General features: G+C 39.4%; 4 protein-coding genes and 1 pseudogene across 4 annotated transcripts; 4 read left to right on the top strand and 1 right to left on the bottom strand.

Annotated features, from left to right (window-relative positions):
- The first annotated feature begins 458 nt into the window (after positions 1 to 458).
- Positions 459 to 1,577, top strand: LOC130591673 (cytochrome P450 76T24-like; annotated as a pseudogene).
- Positions 1,578 to 1,595: 18 nt separating this feature from the next.
- On the top strand, positions 1,596 to 6,115 carry LOC104892393 (geraniol 8-hydroxylase). Its single transcript, XM_010678317.4, has 2 exons — positions 1,596 to 5,084; positions 5,414 to 6,115. The coding sequence occupies exons 1-2, from the start codon at positions 4,050 to 4,052 to the stop codon at positions 6,017 to 6,019; spliced, it is 1,641 nt and encodes a 546-aa protein (XP_010676619.1). The 5' UTR covers positions 1,596 to 4,049; the 3' UTR covers positions 6,020 to 6,115.
- A 3,566-nt stretch (positions 6,116 to 9,681) lies between these two features.
- Positions 9,682 to 12,789, top strand: LOC104892392 (nudix hydrolase 14, chloroplastic). Its single transcript, XM_010678316.4, has 7 exons — positions 9,682 to 9,949; positions 10,069 to 10,174; positions 11,011 to 11,088; positions 11,226 to 11,318; positions 11,538 to 11,630; positions 11,985 to 12,083; positions 12,370 to 12,789. The coding sequence occupies exons 1-7, from the start codon at positions 9,741 to 9,743 to the stop codon at positions 12,598 to 12,600; spliced, it is 909 nt and encodes a 302-aa protein (XP_010676618.1). The 5' UTR covers positions 9,682 to 9,740; the 3' UTR covers positions 12,601 to 12,789.
- A 120-nt stretch (positions 12,790 to 12,909) lies between these two features.
- On the top strand, positions 12,910 to 15,685 carry LOC104892697 (uncharacterized). The gene is made up of 3 exons (XM_048645111.2): positions 12,910 to 14,555; positions 14,629 to 14,984; positions 15,060 to 15,685. The coding sequence occupies exons 1-3, from the start codon at positions 14,546 to 14,548 to the stop codon at positions 15,513 to 15,515; spliced, it is 822 nt and encodes a 273-aa protein (XP_048501068.1). The 5' UTR covers positions 12,910 to 14,545; the 3' UTR covers positions 15,516 to 15,685.
- A 1,350-nt stretch (positions 15,686 to 17,035) lies between these two features.
- Positions 17,036 to 19,495, bottom strand: LOC104892696 (uncharacterized). Its single transcript, XM_010678684.2, has one exon. The coding sequence runs from the start codon at positions 19,493 to 19,495 to the stop codon at positions 17,036 to 17,038; it is 2,460 nt and encodes an 819-aa protein (XP_010676986.1).
- Between the last annotated feature and the right edge of the window lie 1,256 nt (positions 19,496 to 20,751).

The raw sequence follows: 20,751 nt of genomic DNA, 5'->3' as shown, positions 1-20,751 counted from the left end.
TTGATGTACACATCTTTACTTCCACTTCTGTAGTTCTGTTAGTGAGGTTTTCTTTTTTTTTTTATAATGCAAAGCGATGGCCTTTGGGTTTATTTTTACCAAGAGGGTTGATTCTCTAGTGGTTTCTTATTGTATTATGTCTTATACTAGATGGTAAATTAAATTTTTTATTGTGAATACTGAAAGCATGATTAAAAGTTTAATTGATATGGTAATTGTGTCATGTTATAATAACAAGAGGTAACGAGTTCAAATCTTGTGGTAAGCTAAATTTACTTATGTTAATCAACATGATTTATGTACACATTGGACAATTCGAGTGAAGTAACAAAGGTGACACGTAGCGTGTATACATTGTCACACACATCTTTTAATATATTTGTATAGATATAGTGCCACAAAACAGCAAGTGTATTGTGAAAAGCCACTAAATACTTCAATAAATAAAGTTAGAATAATGGTGATTTTGTCGGAAAATGGAGCAATAAGAGATCTATTCTACCAAAGGTACACAGTCCAAAGACAGTGAAGGCAAAATAACACAGAGCTACAAGAGACCCATGGATTAGCTGAACTTTGTGCTGTGCCTTGCATTAGCAGGGATCACAAAATATCTTCTCCTCTCAACTGCAAGAAAAGGCAGTGAAACAAACCCAATATACTACCCCCAGTTCCTCCCCCTCTAGGGCTCTAACCATCTTTGGGAAACTTTTCAGCCTCGGCACCAAGCCGCATATCGCCTTGACAGAACTTGCCAAGAGATGTGGTCCCCTCATGACTTTGCAGCTCGGATGTGTGCCAACTGCCAACAGTGATCATTTCTTCGGCTACCATGGCGAAAGAAGCCCTTCAAAAAAAAGTGATATTTCCTTCTCCAACCGGATGCTCGTTGATGGAGTCCGTGCACTAGGCCATCATGAAAATTCAGTAGTCTGGTTGCCAGTAGCATCTCAATGGCGAAATCTCCACAAAATCTGCAACTCACATGTTTTCTCTACCAGTAAACTTGACGCCAGCCAAAGCCTTCGAAGAAATAAGGTGAAAGATCTTATTCTATGTGGAGAAAAGCAGTGAAGCAGGTGTAGTAGTAATATCGGCCAAGTAGCCTTCACAACTACCTTGAATTTATTAGCAAGCACCTTTTTCTCAGTGGATTTAGGTGACTACAGCTCTGAATTACTAGTTTGATATCTACTCTTCTTTCCAAATTTTTCACTTACAAATTGCACTACGTTTCTTCCTTGGCTTTCTCCAAAACCTCGACGAGTTTTCTTTGCAGGACCTCTTTGGTGGGGGAATTGACACAACAACAAAACACCCTCGAATGGGCTATGTTAGAGCTACTTCACAACCCAGAAAAGCTGAAGAAAGCAAAAGCAGAGCTGCATGAAATCATCGGAAGAGTAAACCCAGTAGAAGAATCTGATATCTCCCACTAGCCATACTTGCAAGCAGTTGTCAAAGAGACCTTCAGATTACACCCGGCAGTCCCATTTCTGGTACCCAGAAAACTTTGCCAACATGAAGAGGTCATTACTGTTAGTCCCTTGACTGTAGAGTCAGTGTCATATTCTTAAATTAAGCAAGTTGTATGCAGTTTCTGATCTTCCAAAATTTAGTTTTATAAACATAGCTGCTACAACTCCATGCAAAACAGAAACACCTTCACAATTAAAGAAGCAATTCTACAAATGTCTTTTTTCATTAAAAAGTTCTCGAACACCTAAACCATAATCAAGGTTTAACTCACCTCACAAACAAACAAACAAAAAAACACCAAGGGTTTACATCTTTCAGGTTTTAATAAAGACGGGTATTGTTATCTGATGTTTGGCATGAACCATATGCTTGTGGTACTATCCTACAATATTTTTATTGTCTCTAGGATGATAGAACCTTGTACCAATATATTTCAAAGTGAGATGTGCAAGTTTGGCCACCCTTGTACCAATTTTATGTCAAACCCAGTGAATCACGACGTACTATCAAGAGTAGAGTGAAGATATGCACACCTGAAGCAAACTGAGATGTATGGATTTGACAAAGACAAGAGTTTCAAAGAACAGAAAGAACCAGCCTATATTGGATCAGACCACAGTACCACACTGGCTAATTGAAGATAAGCCCTAACAGACCACACTGTCAATCCAAATTTTCTTTCTGTTAAGAAAAAAAAATACTCCTAAAACCATAAGTTCCCCACTGACCCCATGCCCATTAAAATCCTGACCTTAAGTTCCCCAGTTCCAAGTTTTACACTGAGGTATGCAATATGCATTTGAAAAAGAAATTGCTGCTACTTTGGAGTAAGAAGCTTGATAATTATTCTCTATTTAATAGGTCAAATTTAATTTCCTACTGAATCTGAGTAAGAGGGTAAGAGCTCATGTTGTTTTTAACCAGGCCACAACAAGTAACACAATAAAAGTTCCTGAGAAGCTCCCAAGGTTAAAGGAGAACTTTTTAAACATCTATTTCACTGTATGTGAAGATTTCATGCTTTTGTATGATTAACCAATCCCATATACAACCATGTAGAGAAAAGAGCAATAAAGGAGCTTCGCAAATCTCAATTACACAGTAAACTGCAACTCTGCAAGCTGTCAATAATTATGTTTTTGCGTACTATAATTCAGTATGTGCCACTTTAAGAAAAACACTTGCATTAGTATGATCACATGCTTCACTCACTTGGGCAGCTTCAGCAAGATGAAAGCATTTTCCATAAAGACCAATGACATCTATGAGCTAAATAAGAAGTACATACAACCTAAGTATACTCCAAATAAAAGACCTTCATGCAAATGGTGATGGTTAGGGGTTGTAAATTGGACGGATTAGTCTGGACTTTGCCAAATCCAAATCCAATCCAAAATATTTCGTAATTATAAAACATAAGGAAATATTTCCCCATTAGGGCCATGAGTTATAGTGCTATTCCACTTGGGTGTCCCATGGTTTCACTAATTTTATTTTAGTGCCACAAAGATTTAGTAAATTTTTCATAATGGTTAGAGAAATTTCATTTTGGTGCCTTATAGATCACTAATTCCATTTTAGTACCGTGGACTTTTGGAAACCTTTCTACTTTGATGTCATGAGGTTCCAACAATTCCATTTTGTTGACTTGAGGATTAAATTATTGTTGACTTTGGTAACATTTGATTAACTTCCTGAGTCTCTCTATGTTAAAAGAAATCTTTAAAGGATAATGTTTTTTTTTTTTTTGGATAATTTAGTTAATTTCATTAAAACTCATAATAGAGTTAAAAGGCCATACAATAAAGTGCCAACACTATAACATCTTGAAAGACAAATACATGAAAACGCCAAACCAAAACGCTCCAAAACCACAAAGACCCCTTAACAATATCACCACTAAAACGAGCAAAAAACAACAAACCAACCACGTTGAAGAACCGAGAAACACCCACGCCTACTGACTGAGAAACAACAAACTAAGACAACATCAATAAATATTTATAAAAATCAGTATTAATACGCGACGAAGTGAATAAGTCCCCAAGGAGCATTGTAATTCAGAAACGATATATGCACACTAACACGTGATTACTAGCAGTAAATCGGAACTAGTGAAATCCAAAGGCACTAAGATACAACTTATTTCAAATTGAGAAACCAAAATACATTTGTAAAAGGCACTCAAAGTGGAATTTCACAAAGCCTTGGGGCACCAAAGTGGAGAATAAACAAGTACCAAAAGTATTAGCTAACAACATAAATTTTATTAAAATACACTAACAGAGATATTTGCTTATACACAAGTAGTCTCGGGATCGATTTTCACCTTACGCAAGTTAGGATCCCCTTTATTCCCCAAATTGTCAAGTGTTCTCCTTACCTTATTCTTTATAAAAAAAATCTGCTTAACATGCACTAGTTCCACAAAAAAAAATATAACCAAATCATGCATATCTGAATAAAATCAAGCATACAGCACTTCATGTGGAAGATAGTGATAACATATCCATTTTATTATTGCCATTCCAAATTTCTATATGGTCCTACATACAAGATAAACTTCTTTAATGATAAGCAATCTGCTCCCACTTAATATAACAAAGCGAATTGACCTCCAGCTTCAAGCATTCATCATAACATCATATGAAATAACCTCAGATACAAGAAATACGCACCACAAAAGATACACACAGCATCAAACATCCATGGATTACCTGAGCTTTGTGTTGTGTCTGCTTTTAGCATGGATTGTATTCCATCTCTTTCTTTCCAATGTTAAAAAAGACAGTGATTCAAATCCAAGGATATTACCACCAGGTCCTCCTACACTACCTATCTTTGGCAACCTCTTTAGCCTTGGCACCAAGCCACATATCTCCTTGACTGAACTTGCCAAGAGATATGGCCCTCTAATGACACTGCAGCTCGGCCGTGTACCAACTGTGATCATTTCTTCAGCTGCCATGGCCAAAGAAGCCCTCCAAAGGAATGATCTTGCCTTCTCCAATAGGATGGTTATTGATGCTGTTTGCGCAGTCAATCACCATGAAAACTCAATAGTCTGGCTTCCATTATCACCAAAATGGCGAAATCTTCGCAAAATCTGTAACTCTAAAGTTTTTGCCACTAGTAGACTTGATGCCAGCCAAAGCCTTAGAACAAAGAAGGTAAAAGATCTGCTTTCCTATGCCCAAAAATGCAGTGAATCTAACATTGCAATGGATGTTGGGCAAGCAGCATTCACAACTACCTTGAATCTGTTATCAAGCACAATCTTTTCAGTGGATTTGGGTGATCCTAGTTCGAAATTTTCTCGTGAATTTAAAGAGATAGTACGAGGTGTAATGGAAGAAGCAGGAAAACCCAACTTTGCAGATTATTTCCCATTTCTAAAAAGATTCGACCCACAAGGCATCAGGCGGCGTACAAGTGTTCAGTTCCAAAAGATGATAGATTTATTCAACTCTATGATTGATCAACGATTACAGGGCAACAAACCATCAGATTCAATACTAGGCAATGATGTTCTTGATGCATTATTAGGCATTAATCAAGACAAAACAGAGGAAATCGACCCAATAAACATCCCTAGCTTATTAGTGGTAAATATATACAAATACTTGCTCTTTTTTTTATTGTCATTTTTTATATTAGCTTCTTTGAGACATCTCATCGAGCACCTCCCGTGCAACGTCTGGATCGTAAACATGCTAATACATTTAGCATATGATGCGGACATGTACATCGATAACAAGCCAAATATACATTGACAACAAGCCGAATGCCAAATGTACATAGATACCTAACCAGATCAACATATGTACAACTGTGGTAGTACATGTTCATTGATATTGGTCTTTGCGTTCATAATCTAGTTCTTCGAGTTGCCCTTCTGTGCACTAATCAAAAACTATGAAATTTCCCTACACAGGACCTATTTGCAGCAGGAACAGATACAACATCAAGCACAATGGAGTGGGCAATGGCGGAATTACTTCGAAACCCAGAAAAATTGAAGAAAGCACAACAAGAATTACGAGAAACAATTGGAAAAGGTAACCCAGTTCAAGAATCCGACATTGCCAGACTCCCATATTTGCAGGCAATAGTAAAAGAGACTTTCAGATTACACCCAGCAGTGCCATTTTTAGTACCCAGAAAAGTAGATTCAGATGTAAAATTATTTGGGTTTACAGTACCGAAAAACGCACAAGTTTTGGTGAATGTATGGGCAATTGGAAGAGATCCTAATAATTGGGAGAGACCCAATTCATTTGAACCTGAAAGATTTATGGGTTTAGAAATGGATGTGAAAGGTTTTCATTTTGAGTTAATTCCTTTTGGTGGTGGACGTAGGATTTGTCCTGGATTACCATTAGCAATTAGGATGATCTATATGATGTTGGGATCTTTGATTCATGGGTTTGATTGGAAGTTAGAAGGTGGGATTTCACCCGAGAAGATGGATATGGAGGAAAAGTTTGGATTTACGTTGGAGAAAGCTCAGAGACTTCGAGCAATACCAGTTTGTATTTAGAGCATTTTTTTGTAATTATGTTCATTGTATTGGTCTGTTTTCCCCTCTGCTAATAAACGATTAAGCACAATGATATAGAAATGAGTTGATCTTAAATTTGGAGTACTATTTTGATAAGACTATACCATTTAAGTTAAATGATATCCACATGTTTGTGGTGTTGGTAACATTGGGAGTTTAGATTTTGATTGGCGGTGTTCTTGGGCATGATAAAACATAATGTAATCTTTGAGAAGTCGAAATAGATTGAGTAAAGTATGTATTTACAATAAATTGATAAGGAAATGCTAAAGGGAATCTTTTACCCCCGAAAATGGTCATTTTAGAGTTATCAGGTCAAGCCTTACTTGGTCGCCTGTATTGATTCTTAGTTCATATTTAGTTAAGTTGTGAGTGGCCTTGTGCGAGGGCCGCAGCCTAGAGAAACCACGAGTTCTCAAAAGTGGCCAAAAAAATTAACCTAAATATGAACCTATCCAAGAGAGCCATAAAACATAAGGCATATAGCTCAAGACTCAAGTTAAAATAAGTTTTTTGGATTTTTTTTAATTTTATATTACGGACGCACCTGAGTTGATTCGCGTTCTTCAAGTTCAAAGCTTCAACAAATTGCTTCAATGGTGAGGAAAAGGAGTTAAACCAAATTGGAGTTTATATTCAATATTGGGAGCCGGGAGGGTGGTTGTGTAGGAAACGACAAAGAGAGGGAGAAATTGGAAGGAAGGGCAGAGCCAACACTGAAACGTCGACTTCTTTGTTGAAAATTCTTAAAGTGGTCTTAAGTTGTCAATTGAAGTATCATATTTGGTCTATTCCTCAAAAGAAAAGTATTACTCCCTCCGTCCCAATTTATTTGCTACATTTTGTCATTTAGATGTGTCCCAATTTATTTGCTACATTTACAACTATTTCCATATATAGTACATAGGTCCCACACTTTATTTACAAACTAGCCTTTATATGCACGCGATGCGTGCGTTAATTTCAAAATTTGTTATTCTATTAGATACTTCATTCGTACTTTATTTATGATTAAACTTAAATGTGAAAAATTCAACAGTTAGATGAATTTAGATATATTAATTCGCTAATGTAAAAAAAAAGGTTGTGAGTGATTTTTAACATTAATTTTTTGTGAATGAATATTGAACAGAAAAAACATAAATAATGAGTTGGTTTAACTGAATTAAAGAATATCAAAGGTAGTGAATGTTCAGACTTTTCATGTGCACGTTATGTATGTCATCTTTTTTTATAAGGTATAAATATTTTGTCTATTTAATTTTTGATTGAAGTATTTGATGCATATACCATTTTAAGCTTGTTTTAAATGGCAAGTTGGAATGAGAATTTTTAAATGATTTGTTTTTGTAATTTTTTTCATTCCATTAATTAGATCATTAAGGATATTTTAGTCAGTTCAAAAGAGGACACCACACCTCCTCCCTTGCCTTATATAATAGAGATAAATATTTTGTCCATTTAATTTTTGATTGAAGTATTTGATGCATATACCATTTTAAACTTGTTTTAAATGACAAGTTGGAATGAGAATTTTTAAATGATCGATTTGCTTTTGTAATTTTTTTTCATTCCATTAATGAGATCATTAAGGGTATTTTAGTCACTTCAAAAGAGGACACCACACCTCCTCCCTTGGCTTATATAATAGAGATTTGTCATCACTCCCTCCTTGGTTTTTGTAAATACTAGTTTTATATGCACGTGATACGTGCAAAAATACGTAAAAAATAATTTTTTTTAGGAAATATAGAAATTAAATTAATTGTTAATTATATTTAATAAATTAGGGGTATTTGAATTGTTGATGGTTTTCTTTTTGTAATGTCTTTTTTTATTTTTTAAATTAATTAGGTAGTTCCTTTTTTAAATTTTTTTTTATTTTTTAATTAAAGTAAGTAGTTAGAATAGAGATGTAATGAGGATAAAATGGGGTTTTTGATATTTTGGTGTCCTACCCCCTCTTCCTATATAGAATAGATATCCATACTAACTAGTTATTAGGCCCGGGCTACGCCTCGGATAAGGAAAATTTTCATTTATTAATATTATAATTTAAGATGATAACACTAAATATTATTTGGTCTAGTGGTTAAGACTTTAGTGTATGTTCTTGAGGTTCCGGGATCAAACCTTACACTATGCAATTTCTATTTTTTTTTATTGTGGTGGATTACATGGAGTAAAACTCCCTTAGGAAGAGCGCCACGTGGCACCGTTTCTGACTTAGGCACGCCTTTTAATATATTAGTACTAGCCTTCATATGCACGCGATGCGTGCGTTAATTTTAAAATTTGTTATTCTATTAGATCGATACTCCATTCGTACTTTATTTATGATTAAACTTAAATGTGAAAAATTCAACAGTTAGATGAATTTAGATACATTAATTCGCTACTATAAAAAAATAAAAAGGTTGTGAGTTATTGTTAACATTAATTTTTTGTGAATGAATATTGAACAGAAAAAACAAAAATAATTAGTTGGTTTTACTGAATTAAAGAGTATCAAAGGTAGTGAACATTCAGACTTTTCATGTGCACGTTATGTATGCCATCTTTTTTAATAAGGTATAAATATTTTGGCCATTTATTTTTTGATTGAAGTATTTGATGCATATACCATTTTAAACTTGTTTTAAATGGCAAGTTGGAATGAGAATTTTTAAATGATTTACTTTTGTAATTTTTTCATTCCATTAATTAGATCATTAAGGGTATTTCAGTCACTTCAAAAGAGGACACCACACCTCCTCCCTTGGCTTATATAATAGAGATTTTCATATATAGTACATAGGTCCCACAATTTACCTATTTGCTTTTTTGTTCATTCTTGTAATGGCAATGGTCCCCACGCTCTCCTTGGTCTTTGTGATAAAGAAAATGTAGCAAATAATTTGGGACGGAGGGAGTAGGTCCTTCCCACAAAAAAAACTCATGTTATTTGTTATATATGACAAAATAAAACCCTTATTTGAGGTATATAGAAAGAAATTTTGAGTGGTTAACGTAAAAAATAAACCTATTTTTTTTTTGGAGTGAACTTAATAAAATTAAACTATAATGAAGAGAAACAGTGGGAGGATTTTGTCTAAACTGTATTGAAATAAATTTATCTGAACTGAAATGAATTTTTTATTAATTCAATTCAAAAAAAAAAAAAACAGGACTCCAGTCTAGCATATAAATTACGCAAATTAGATGGTAGTCACAAGTCTACCATCTAAATGGTGCACACCATTTAATAAAATGAACAAAATAACATCCTCAATGAACAAACTAAGCAAAAGAACAAAAGAACAACACTCAATGAACATCTAAATCAACAACGAACAACAAGAAAAAAAGGACGGACATAAAGAAAATATCTGATGAACAACCACTCAACTTAATTAACAGATAAAGAAAACACAATAAATAAAGAAATATCTGTAACAAACAAACTGAGAAACATATGAAGGTTAACAAAGGAGAATCGTCGAAATCGATATTCATTAAAGAATAGTTGATGTATACTAGTTTCATATGTTCATTGAAAAACAGTTAATATACATTAAGTTCACGCGTTTTATGTTTTTTGGACTGTATTTTAGTCCATGTCTATCATTAGAATTGTTGACACTCGTCCATCATCTACCAATTGCATAAATTAAGATCCGGATCCTCCCATTTCCATTTCACGTACTTGAAGGAAAACCCCATGGCTTTAACAATGACAACGCATTTACATTCCTCCATCTCTTTCTCTTACAAGAAGCTTTTCCATCTCACTCACTTGAGAAAACCCAATTACTTCTCCACCTTTTCAATGTCTTCCGAGTCAATATACCCTCTAACTCACACCATCACTCTACCGAGTCAACCCGTAGAAATCGTTGCTGCACCTGGTATTACCCCATCCGAGTTCAGGTGAGTTAACTCACTTTCAATAATCATTATAGTATTTTTTTTTTAGGGGAATAATCATTATAGTATTATAAAAGTCTTGATTTTTAATTAAAGAATGCAAATTAATTGTGTACATACAGAAATGCGATAGATTCTTCTTTGTTCCAGCAATGGCTGAAAAACTTGCACCGCGAAAATGGGGCACTCACTAATGGGGTCATGTCCTTGAACAAAGTTCTTATCCAGGTAATCATTTTTTTCCCAATTTTAAGATTTTAAATATCATATGAAAAAGCTGTTGACTTTATTAAATTTGGATGATTATTTGTAGTAGCACCCATGTTTTTTTTTTAATCTATATGAGCAAGGAGGGGGAGGGGGATTCGAACCTGTGTTCACATCACCTCAATCGTAACCACAAGGCCAAGACATCCTTGGTCACCCATGTTCTTAATTGTGATAAAAAAAATTATGTTGACATTTGATGAATTCAAGAAAATACAATTTTGGCATTTCTTTGCATTTATCATCCATTTGTCTTAATCAGGCAAACTTATACATTAAACAATGAATGATTTTATTTGTAATGCATGCTTGTTATATATTCTAGAATAACGATGGATCATGCAATAAATTTCTCATCGAAATATATGAGTTCTCCCCAATTTATCTTCTGAAACGAGCATAATTTACATTTTACAAATCATTTTTGTTACCGGTAGGTATTCAACTTTGCCAATATACTATGTTACATGGACTATATAGTGAAATTGTAAGAAATTTGACTGTATAGTAGATTAAAATCCTATTAATGTAAGATTCTATATTCACAAATTATGTAACAAGAAATTCTGCACTTTGTATGAGTGAGGGAGGATATTATGTATGTTAAATCTGGTGCTGTTAGTATGATGGGTTGGTTATTATACTAGAAGAATTATATCCATATGGACGAAGTATTTCTATATAGGTTCAGCCGGTCAGAGCAATGTCTCGAATTTATGGTCCCTCTTGATTATCACTTATGGGTGTTTGATGCTAGTTAGATCTGTTTACTAAATTGTTATCTGATATGGTACCAGGGAGTGGATTATTTTGGAAATCGAATTGGTTTTCTCAAGTTCAGAGCAGATATTATTGATAACGAAATGGGAAAAAAGGTATCAGTTTCGAACATAATCTATAACAATCCGTTATGAGAGTGTGCAACCCCAAACATTGTGTCGGATGTTTCAATTACCATTATAGTTTTGGAACTTTTCCGAAATGGTGGTGCTTACTTACAGAAGTGGAATAGGTTCCAGGCATTGTTTTTGCACGAGGACCAGCTGTAGCCATCCTCATTCTTTTGGAGTCTGAGGGTCAGAATTACGCTATTCTTACAGAACAGGTATCAGCTCTTTTTGTATTTTTTTGTACTGGTGCTAGGGGATGAACTATGTCAATGAACTAAGTTACGAGCATTTTTCTGCTGAAGTTAGATGCAAGGTAACCAGATGAATGAAACCATTCCTAAAGTCTGAAGTCTTTCACCTACAAGTTGCTTTAAAGCTTGGAGCCTCAAATATTGCTATAATGTTGGCTCTAATGAAAATTATGTCTGTGCAAGGTTAGGGTCCCTACTGGGCGCTTTGTTTTGGAATTGCCAGCTGGAATGTTGGATGATGACAAGGGTGATTTTGTGGGTACTGCAGTTCGCGAGGTCCCTCTTTTTGCCTCTTCCTCCCCTCCCTTATCTTTTGATGCTTGAGACTCTATAGTGTATAAGTAGTTATCTTCTCATTGTGCACCATATAGAACTGCTATTATTTTGATTCCTTATGGGTAAACTACCATATAGAACTGCTATCAGCTCTCGTAATTTTGCTTAGATACTTAGAAATTTTAATTAAAAGTGGCAAGTCTGTTAAGTCCTCCATATTGACAAATTTAAACTATTAATCAATGTAATTTAATTGCATTCATCTTTCTCAAATATAATGCCATATGTTTTTGTCTAATACGTGACTCAAATGGACTACTAGATATGTTTTAATAATTGAATATTGTGTGACAGGTTGAAGAGGAAACTGGTATGAACTTGAATAAAGAAGACATGGTTGAGCTTACAGCCTTCTTGGATCCATCAACTGGAGGCAAAGTTTTTCCCTCACCGGTTAGTTACGTTTGGTTCCTAATCCTTGAATAGATCAAAAGTTATATATAGGTTGTGAAATTAGGTTCGCATGCCCTGAAAGACACATACATTGATACATCTTGCTAACTTGAATAAAATTTACTAGATGGTCATGTCCATCTTGAAAGTGACAACTTGTATCCGCTGCTATCTTGAAAGGAGAGGCCAGGGCCGAGCATGAACTGTTATCTACTGTTGCTTTATGCTTCTTATGTGCCTTGCTTCCAAAATTTAAAACAGTTGTTGCCATCCTTGTTCATGTTAGGGAGGTTGTGATGAGGAACTAAGCGTTTTCCTGTTCCAAAGTGTGGTGAGTAAAGAGACTATTCAGCAACTTCAGGGTAAGAAAACGGGTCTCCAAGAGCATGGCGAGCTCATAAAAGTTCATGTAGTCCCATATGCACAACTTTGGCGCGCCACAGCTGATGCTAAAGTTCTTATGGCCATCGCCCTGTATGAAATGGCCAAAAGAGACGGGCTGTTGTCCAAGTCCTGATGTTTGGCAGAGTTTCTCATCGATTGTGCTCAGAGTTTACCGTGTTGCCAAGGGTACTCTACTAGTAGCGAGAAATCTAGTTTATCATGATAACAGTTTAAAAATCTGTTACTGTTTCGTTTTAGATTTTAATCTTTGTCCTCTCCTGACCTACCACGAATTTTTATTGGAATCGGAATTACATTACAATGCGGTGCATCTAACTTTATTTTTTGTTAGAGAGGGTATCTGTTTATGCCGATTTCGTACCAAGTACGCAAAAGGTTGAGGTGCCAACAACTAGATCAATATACAATTAACAATCAACATTCTAAACGAAATAAACGACATAAAATAAATAGAATAGTAAGGGAACAAAGAATTGTTGACGCGGAAAACCCAATGGAAGGGAAAAATCGCGGGTGATACTCCTGATCACCAATCCACTAATGTGCCGATGGCTTTGTTACAATTGTTAGATGGAATGATCCACTTTTATCTTCGTTACACAGAGAATTAGAGTAGAAAGAGAATGAATATTCTTAGGGAGGCTTAGAGAGAGAATAATAATTAGAGAGAGAGAATGCTAGGTTTACATCATTTATATATATATGAGAATATCTTTTTCAGCTGATCTAGTGAACCATCCCCATCATATCAGTGCCACGTCACCAGCAATCCCCCTCATATCTCAACTTCTCAACCACTTTTCAATACGTTTGAACTGGTCTCCTTTTATTTTAGCAGCCCAACTATACCCTTCATGTATTTCGAACATACTGCCATGCAACGCCAAAGTGTGAAACGTGGGCCCAACGATTGCCCCTGATTGACGCGTGTCGCCCAAAAACTGCCCTTGGGAGAACCGTCAATTAATCCTCCTTGAAATACCCACTACTTTCACCAACTTCCCACGCTTCCTTCATTTCAAAACCCATCCCATCATTACTTTGCTTCTTCAACTTCTCCCTCTCTCTCCCTCTCAAGAACTTCACCAGGTTCAAGAACTTCAAATTTTCCGGCGCGTTCAAGCTTCTCAGACATTGTTAACCAGGTAATTTTTCTTTCGTTTCTTCCTTATTTCTCTTCAATGGCTTCGAAAGATACCCCAAAGGTTAGGAAATCCAAAAGGAACCCTAAACCCGTAGATAATTCTGACGAGGTAATTATAGTAGAATCAGGGGTGATAGGGGGAAAGAACACAGTTAGCGAATTTACCTAAGAAGATGTAGAAGCATTTTTAGAGAAATCAGGTTTACCAATTTCTACCAAAATCAAAATCCCCCAAAACGACGAAGGTCTTGACGACTGTCCTGAAGGTTGGGTAGTTCTCTACGAGTACCCTTTCAAGATTGGGTACAAATTCCCACTCAATCCGTTGATGACGCAACTTCTAACCGTCATGCAAATTAGCCCTGGCCAACTAATGCCGTTGGTTTGGCGAGTGGTTTCTCGTAATTGACAAGCTAACACAAGGTTCGAACACCATCTTCACCATCGAAGACCTTTTGTATGTTTACGACATCAAGGCAGTGGAAAATACCAGATATACCTTCTTTTTGAAACCCGGACGCCGTTCTTTAGTAGAAAACTCAGGGGCCAACGACAGGGGTTGGAAAAAGAAATATTTCTTCGTAAAAAAGAAGTTTATGGGAAAGCACCTTGATTTTCTTCGCGACGGTTGGAATTCCGAAGGTAATTCTCCTACCCCATTGTATATCTTTGAAAACTGTACCATTGACGTTGTCTAATTTGTGGTGTTACTGCAGAAATACTGCCTTTGCCCGTTGGGGAATCCACTTACTCAAACAGCAAAGTCCATTGGCTCCTGACGAAATACACCATCAAAAACCGGACGTTCAGGAACAACTTCAAAATCCCACCGTCCGACGACGAGACACTGCCCCAGTCTACCGAAGAACATACAATCACCTCTACAGATCCTACTAACAATACTTCTCCTTCCATGGCGTCAGGTAACTGTTCATCCGCCCAACCTTTCATTGCACACGACGTCCATTCAAATTAACACCATGAATGTCTTCGCAGAAAATAACGCATCGCAACGCTCCAAGACCCCAACTGTCGCCTTGTCGGAAGCAGAAATGCTGGAGAGGGCAAAGAAGAGAAAGCAGTCCGCCGTCAGTCAGACAATGACGCCCCCACCTTCTGCTCCGTCTAAGACTGCCAAGACGTCCGTCTCTGCCGACGTCTCAAAAACCGCCAGACCTCCTCTTCAAGAAGGAGAAACATTCACTATCAGTCTGCCCAAGAATTTTGGTGAGATAACTTCGACAGCTATTTTTCCGGCGGCGGAGAAATTAGCCTTCCCAGCTCTTCAACGGCGTCTAGCCAGCCTCTCCTTGACTACGGTCGCCAACGAAGGATTAGCACTGCAAATACATGTAAGTAACTAAATATATGGTATGTTTTATTTCTACACATAAGACTTCACCTGACGTCGACGTCTGCCTCCTCAGGCCACCCAGAATAGTTTGGCGTTACGTTCTGCCGCTCTTTCTCTCGAGAAAGAATGCAAGACGCTGCGAGAGAAACTGAACAGGTCTACGTCGGCACTGACGGCGGCGGAGAAGAAAGTTGTGGAACTCTCCACTGAGTTATCCAAGGAGAAGAAACGGAACGACGATCTGACGGCCGACATGTCCTCGCTGAAGGAGGAGAGTGACGCCACTGCAGCAAGCCTTAGAGAGGAGCTGGTTGACGCGGCCAGTCGCTATACTTGGAGGACCAAGGCCAGATTGATGAAGCAATTTTTGGACGGCCAGACGGCGTCCTGGACCCCGGAAGCGGACGTCAGGCAGTTCCTGGAGGTTTTTGGGACGCCGGAGGATTTGCTCCCTGAGGGTGCCGATGCTGCGGACACCATGGCGACGGCTGAATCTGACGCCAACGCCAAGCCAACTGACGCCACCTGATCGTCTTCTGACTTTTCAAAAGGTGCTGCGACACCTATATCAACAAACAGTTTATGTAATAGTGTAGTTAAAGGTGCTATGTCGTCTAAACTTTGTGTTTTGTGATGTCTGCTGTTGCGAATTTTAATTGTTTCGGTTTGTACGTTGTTAAAACGATGTTGCGTTGTGTTCAAGAATTATGTTATGTTTATGCTATGTCGTGGTGTGTTTGTTTAAAATGAATGTTGTTTTCTTATAATTCATGAACACAAGCATGTATGTATGTGTAGCGTTGTAAGGTACCTTAGTAATGTAAGACAAGTGATGTTTTGGTTGCAATGAAGGGATAACTGCCGCTTCCAACCAAACACACTGGTCCTGCTAATGTTGTGGATGTAAAGGTTGTGTGAACCTGTCGGACGGAGATGAACGTCCGTCTGATCATGTGGGGGTTGCCCCTGTACCGTCATGGTGTAATCACAGAACGTTTGTCCCTCCGACGTCGACGCCGGACGTCACACTTCTTATTAAAACAAATGAGCCTACAAAACTGTCGACGTAACTCACACATGAATGTTAGTAAAGAGCATATAGAATAGATTAGTAACTAAATGAAATGACATCACGACATGTTAAGTATAGTATTACCTACTCTAGCTATTTAGTACATGCGGATATGTTACTCAAAAATGATAGCGCTTAAGGTGGACGGCGTTCCAACTTCTTGGTACGGGTTTGCCCTCTTTGGTGCATATACGATAGGCGCCGTTTCCTACTACTTTCTGAATCTTGTATGGGCCTTCCCATGCTGGTGCCAATTTTCCCGCATTAAGCTCCTTAGCATTTTGAAAGACTTCCCTCAAAACCCAATCTCCGACGTTGAACGTTTTGGCCTTGACATTTTTATTAAAGCTTCTAGCCACTATCTGCTGTTGTGACGCCATTCGAACAAGGGCCGCTTCTCTTAATTCTTCACTCGTCACGATGTCATGGCTTAATTCTTCGTCATTCCTTTCTGGTGTCAGCAACCCATAACGCGACGTCGGGATGCGCACCTCAGGAGGAAGGACCGGTTCACACCCATAAACTAGAGAGAAAGGTGTTTGCCTCGTCGCCGTCCGCGGGGTAGTTCTGTTTGCCCAAAGAATTGACGGGAGTTCTTCTGCCCACTTACCTTTGGCTGCTTTGAGACGCCTCTTAATAACTTTGATGATGGACTTGTTACTGGACTCAGCTTGACCATTGGTCTGCGGATATCTAGGCGTCGCGGTGCTGAGTTGTATATTCCATTTGGCCAAGAAATTCCTTGTGGGTGTGCTTATGAATTGGGAGCCGTTGTCGCAAATGATCTCGGAAGGGACACCGAACCTGCATATGATGTTACGCCATATAAAAGTAATAACTTCTTTGTCGCGTACCTGGGTGAATGAATCAGCCTCAATCCATTTAGAGAAGTAATCTGTTAAAGCTAGCATGAACACTTTTTGCCCCGGTGCTTGGGGGAGTTTTCCGACGATGTCCATCCCCCACCTCATGAAGGGCTATGGAGTGATGGTAGGGTGTAGTTTCTCCGCAGGTTGGTGCGACATGGCGGCATGACGCTGGCAGGCGTCGCACTTCTTAGCATATTCGACGGCGTCTCGTCGTAACGTCGGCCAATAATATCCCATGCATGAAGTTCTGTTCGACAGGCTGCGTCCTCCTGAATGATTGCCGCAACATCTATCGTGCATCTCTTGCAACACTTGTCGGCATTCGTCACCGTCGAGACATCTCAAGTATGGTCCTGCAATAGACTTCCGAAAGAGTATACCATCAAGCAAAACATACATTGAGGCCCTGAATCGTACCTTTCTGGCTTGTAGCCTATCTTCGGGGAGGGTTCCGTCTTTAAGATATTGGATAAACGGGGTCTGCCAGCTTGTTGACGCAGCTGCAGCGTTACTGACGTCGATGTCATTGACGTCCGTCGCAATATTGTTGACGTCATCAACTGTGGTTGCTTTGTGGACCGCTGGCGACGACAAATGCACTATAGGTATGCCTTTGAATTCTGACTTTCTCATGGCTGACCCAATGTTTGCCAATGCATCCGCTTGCGTGTTTTGGTCCCTGGGAATCTGAAAGATGTCAAACTTGCCAAAAGATTTTACCTTTGACTGGACGGCGTTGAGATACGCCGTCATTTTGGAGTCTTTGGCGGCAAATTCCCCTTTTATCTGGCTGACGATGAGCAACGAATCACTGTATGCCTCTACTTCAGTAGCTTTTAGGTCTTTAGACAACGTTAATCCTGCTAACAATGCCTCGTACTCTGCCTCGTTGTTGGTAGCTTTGAAGTCGCAACTGATAGCTCGGGCTATGATGTCCCCTTGTGGCGACTTTAGCAATACGCCTAAGCCGGCGCCCCGAAAGTTGGAAGACCCATCTACATGTAAGATCCATTTACTGTTAGTTGTATTGACTTCAAGCATACTTACCTCCGTCTGGGCTATCGCCTCTAGTGTAGGGCTAAAGTCAGCCACAAAATCCGCTAATGCTTGCGATTTGATCGCTGTTCGAGGTTGATAAGTGATGTCGTAGCTGCTTAATGTTATTGCCCACTTGCTCATTCTGCCTGTTAATTCTGGATGCCTTAAAATAGACTTGACGGGATAGTTAGTTTTGACACAGATAGAATGCGCTTCAAAATAATGTTTTAATTTTTTGGATGCCGTCACTATTGCTAGGACGAACTTTTCTAGAGAAGAATACCTGGTTTCGGCGTCGACCAATGACTTACTTACATAGTACACTGGCAATCGTCCGTCTTGTCCTTCTCTGGCTAGGACGGCACTTACCGATGACTCACTGACGGCGACATATAGCTGTAATGGCTCGTCAGCTATTGGCTTAGACAGCAACGGTGGCGTCATGAGGTACTGCTTGAGGTCTTGGAGGGCCTGCTCATGTTCTGGCGTCCAGTTAAATCCTTTATTTTTCTTTAAGACGTCATAGAGCAAACGACACATGTCTGAAGACTTTGAAATGAAGCGATTCAACGCCGCGACACGTCCTGTTAGCTTCTGTATTTCCTTTACATTTCGCGGCGATTGGATGTTGAGGATAGCCTTGATTTGATCTGGGCTGGCCTCGATGCCCCGCTTCGTGACAATGTACCCTAAAAATTTACCTGCAGACACTCCAAAAGAACACTTTGTGGGATTAAGTTTCATGCCATACCTTCGAATGACGTCGAATGATTGCTGTAGGTGCGACACGTGGTCGTGTGAATTTTTAGACTTAACCAGCATATCATCTATGTAGACCTCCATGGTGTCCCCCAGTTGATCTTTGAACATGGCGTTGACCAGACGTTGATAAGTTGCGCCAGCATTCTTTAGTCCGAACGGCATAACCTTGTAACAATAAATGCCACGATCGGTGATGAATGACGTCTTCTCTTGATCCTCGGGATGCATGAGTATTTGATTGTATCCTGAGAAGGCGTCCATGAACGACAGCAACTCATGTCCGGCTGTGGCGTCTACTAGGGCATCAATGTGCGGCAGGGGGAACGAGTCCTTAGGACATGCTTTGTTGAGATCGGTAAAGTCTATGCAGACTCTCCACTTCCCATTTTTCTTACCTACAACGACGACGTTAGCTAACCAATCAGGATATTTTACTTCCCTTACCTTGCCGGTGTCGATTAATTTTTGGACTTCGTCGTTGATGATTTGATTCCGCTCGGGAGCAAATTTACGTCTTTTCTGTTTGACTGGCTTGTGATTGGGGTCGACGTTGAGTCTGTGTGTGATCACGTCGGGATCTATCCCTGTGACGTCCTCGTGGGACCATGCAAAACAGTCAGCGTTAGCCTTTAAAAAATCTATTATCTGTTGACGGACGTCGGGAGATAACGCAGCTCCTATTTTAACGGTTTGATCTGGTTTGCTGGGGTCTAAGACGACCTCATCCACTTGCTGCTCGTCAAAGTCTTGTTCTCCCAACGTCTGCATCTGTAATTGCTATGCTTCAGCTTTCCTGGGTTTGAGAGACGTTTTGTAACATTCTCTGGCGATCCGTCTGTCCCCTTTGATCTCTTGCACTCCCCATTTTGTGGGGAACTTTAAAGATTGGTGGAACGATGAGGGGACAGCCTTCATGCTATGGATCCATGGCCTGCCTAAAATCACATTATAAGAGGAAGGGCAGTCAATGACATAAAATTTAGTTGGCATGTTAACTCCCTTGGCGAAGGTCGGCAGGGTCACTTCTCCCATAGTATGCTTTGATTCCCCACTGAATCCCACAAGGACAGTGGATTTCGATGACGTCACGTTCATCTCGATTCCCATGTCTTCAAGAGCGCCTCTCATCAGGATGTTTGCTGAACTGCCATTGTCCACTAACACACGTTTAAGCAAGCAATTACTGACAGTTAGAGATATTACCAGACCGTCGTGATGTATGTCCCTGTCGTCGCCAAATCGGCGTCTCGAAAGTGATTGGCATGGCCTCCAACTCGCGTCACGGGGGTGACGAGCTCCTTTGGGAGGCGTCTTGATTTGGACCATCTCGTGCATGCCTTTAGCTGCAGAATAGTTAGTCCACAAATATCTGAACCACACGCTAATAACGTTAATTACCTTGACATGAGGCGGCGATGACGGCGGTTGACGTCGGTCGTCATTTTTTGACACCGTCTGCTTCCCTTTCTCCGTCAACAGATCCTTAAGGTATCCTTGCTTCAGCAGGTGGGACACCTCTCGCCTCAAGAGAGCGACGCTCGTCGGTGTGATGCCCATGGTCTCCATGAAACTCGCACCATTTAGATTTGTCGCGATGGGCCGTCGATTTCTCGTTCCTGAAAGGCCATTTAACAGCAGAACCTAAAGAATGTAAAGTATTAATGATACCTCCCATAGTGACGTTGAAGCCATATTCGCTTAGCTTGGGGGGAAGGCCGGATCATTCTTCCAATCATTGCTGGCCCGTCATGACGGACGCTATGAACCTGCTGCGGGCGCTCGTAAGGCTTTTGACGCCAGACGTTGCTTGTTGGAGCTGCTTTCCGGCTGTCGCATTGGCATAAGCCTTTCTGGACTGCATGTCTTCCTCCAGCCTGATTTGCGCGGGCTTGGCTTGAGCATCCTCGAACGTCGGACAGGGATATTTGGTCAGCTCCTTGTAGAGGTCGGACTCCTCATCTAAGCCACGCCTGAAAGCTTCATGGCCGTCCGGGCGTCGCAATTTGGAATGGACACCTTTTCCC

The sequence above is a fragment of the Beta vulgaris genome, chromosome 5, assembly GCF_026745355.1.
Source record: "Beta vulgaris subsp. vulgaris cultivar EL10 chromosome 5, EL10.2, whole genome shotgun sequence".
In the NCBI taxonomy this organism is placed as follows: Eukaryota; Viridiplantae; Streptophyta; class Magnoliopsida; order Caryophyllales; family Amaranthaceae; genus Beta; species Beta vulgaris.
This window is presented reverse-complemented; position numbering and strand designations above follow the sequence as displayed.

Bases quoted from the DNA above. Each gene is read 5' to 3' on its own strand.
- LOC104892393 (XM_010678317.4), top strand. From the start codon at position 4,050: ATGATAAGCAATCTGCTCCCACTTAATATAACAAAGCGAATTGACCTC. The intron at 5,085-5,413 runs GTAAATATATAC...TTCCCTACACAG, and splicing joins ACATCCCTAGCTTATTAGTG to GACCTATTTGCAGCAGGAAC.
- LOC104892392 (XM_010678316.4), top strand. From the start codon at position 9,741: ATGGCTTTAACAATGACAACGCATTTACATTCCTCCATCTCTTTCTCT. The intron at 10,175-11,010 runs GTAATCATTTTT...ATATGGTACCAG, and splicing joins TGAACAAAGTTCTTATCCAG to GGAGTGGATTATTTTGGAAA. The intron at 11,319-11,537 runs GTATCAGCTCTT...TGTCTGTGCAAG, and splicing joins ACGCTATTCTTACAGAACAG to GTTAGGGTCCCTACTGGGCG.
- LOC104892697 (XM_048645111.2), top strand. The intron at 14,985-15,059 runs GTAAGTAACTAA...CTGCCTCCTCAG, and splicing joins GATTAGCACTGCAAATACAT to GCCACCCAGAATAGTTTGGC.
- LOC104892696 (XM_010678684.2), bottom strand. From the start codon at position 19,495: ATGCAGACGTTGGGAGAACAAGACTTTGACGAGCAGCAAGTGGATGAG.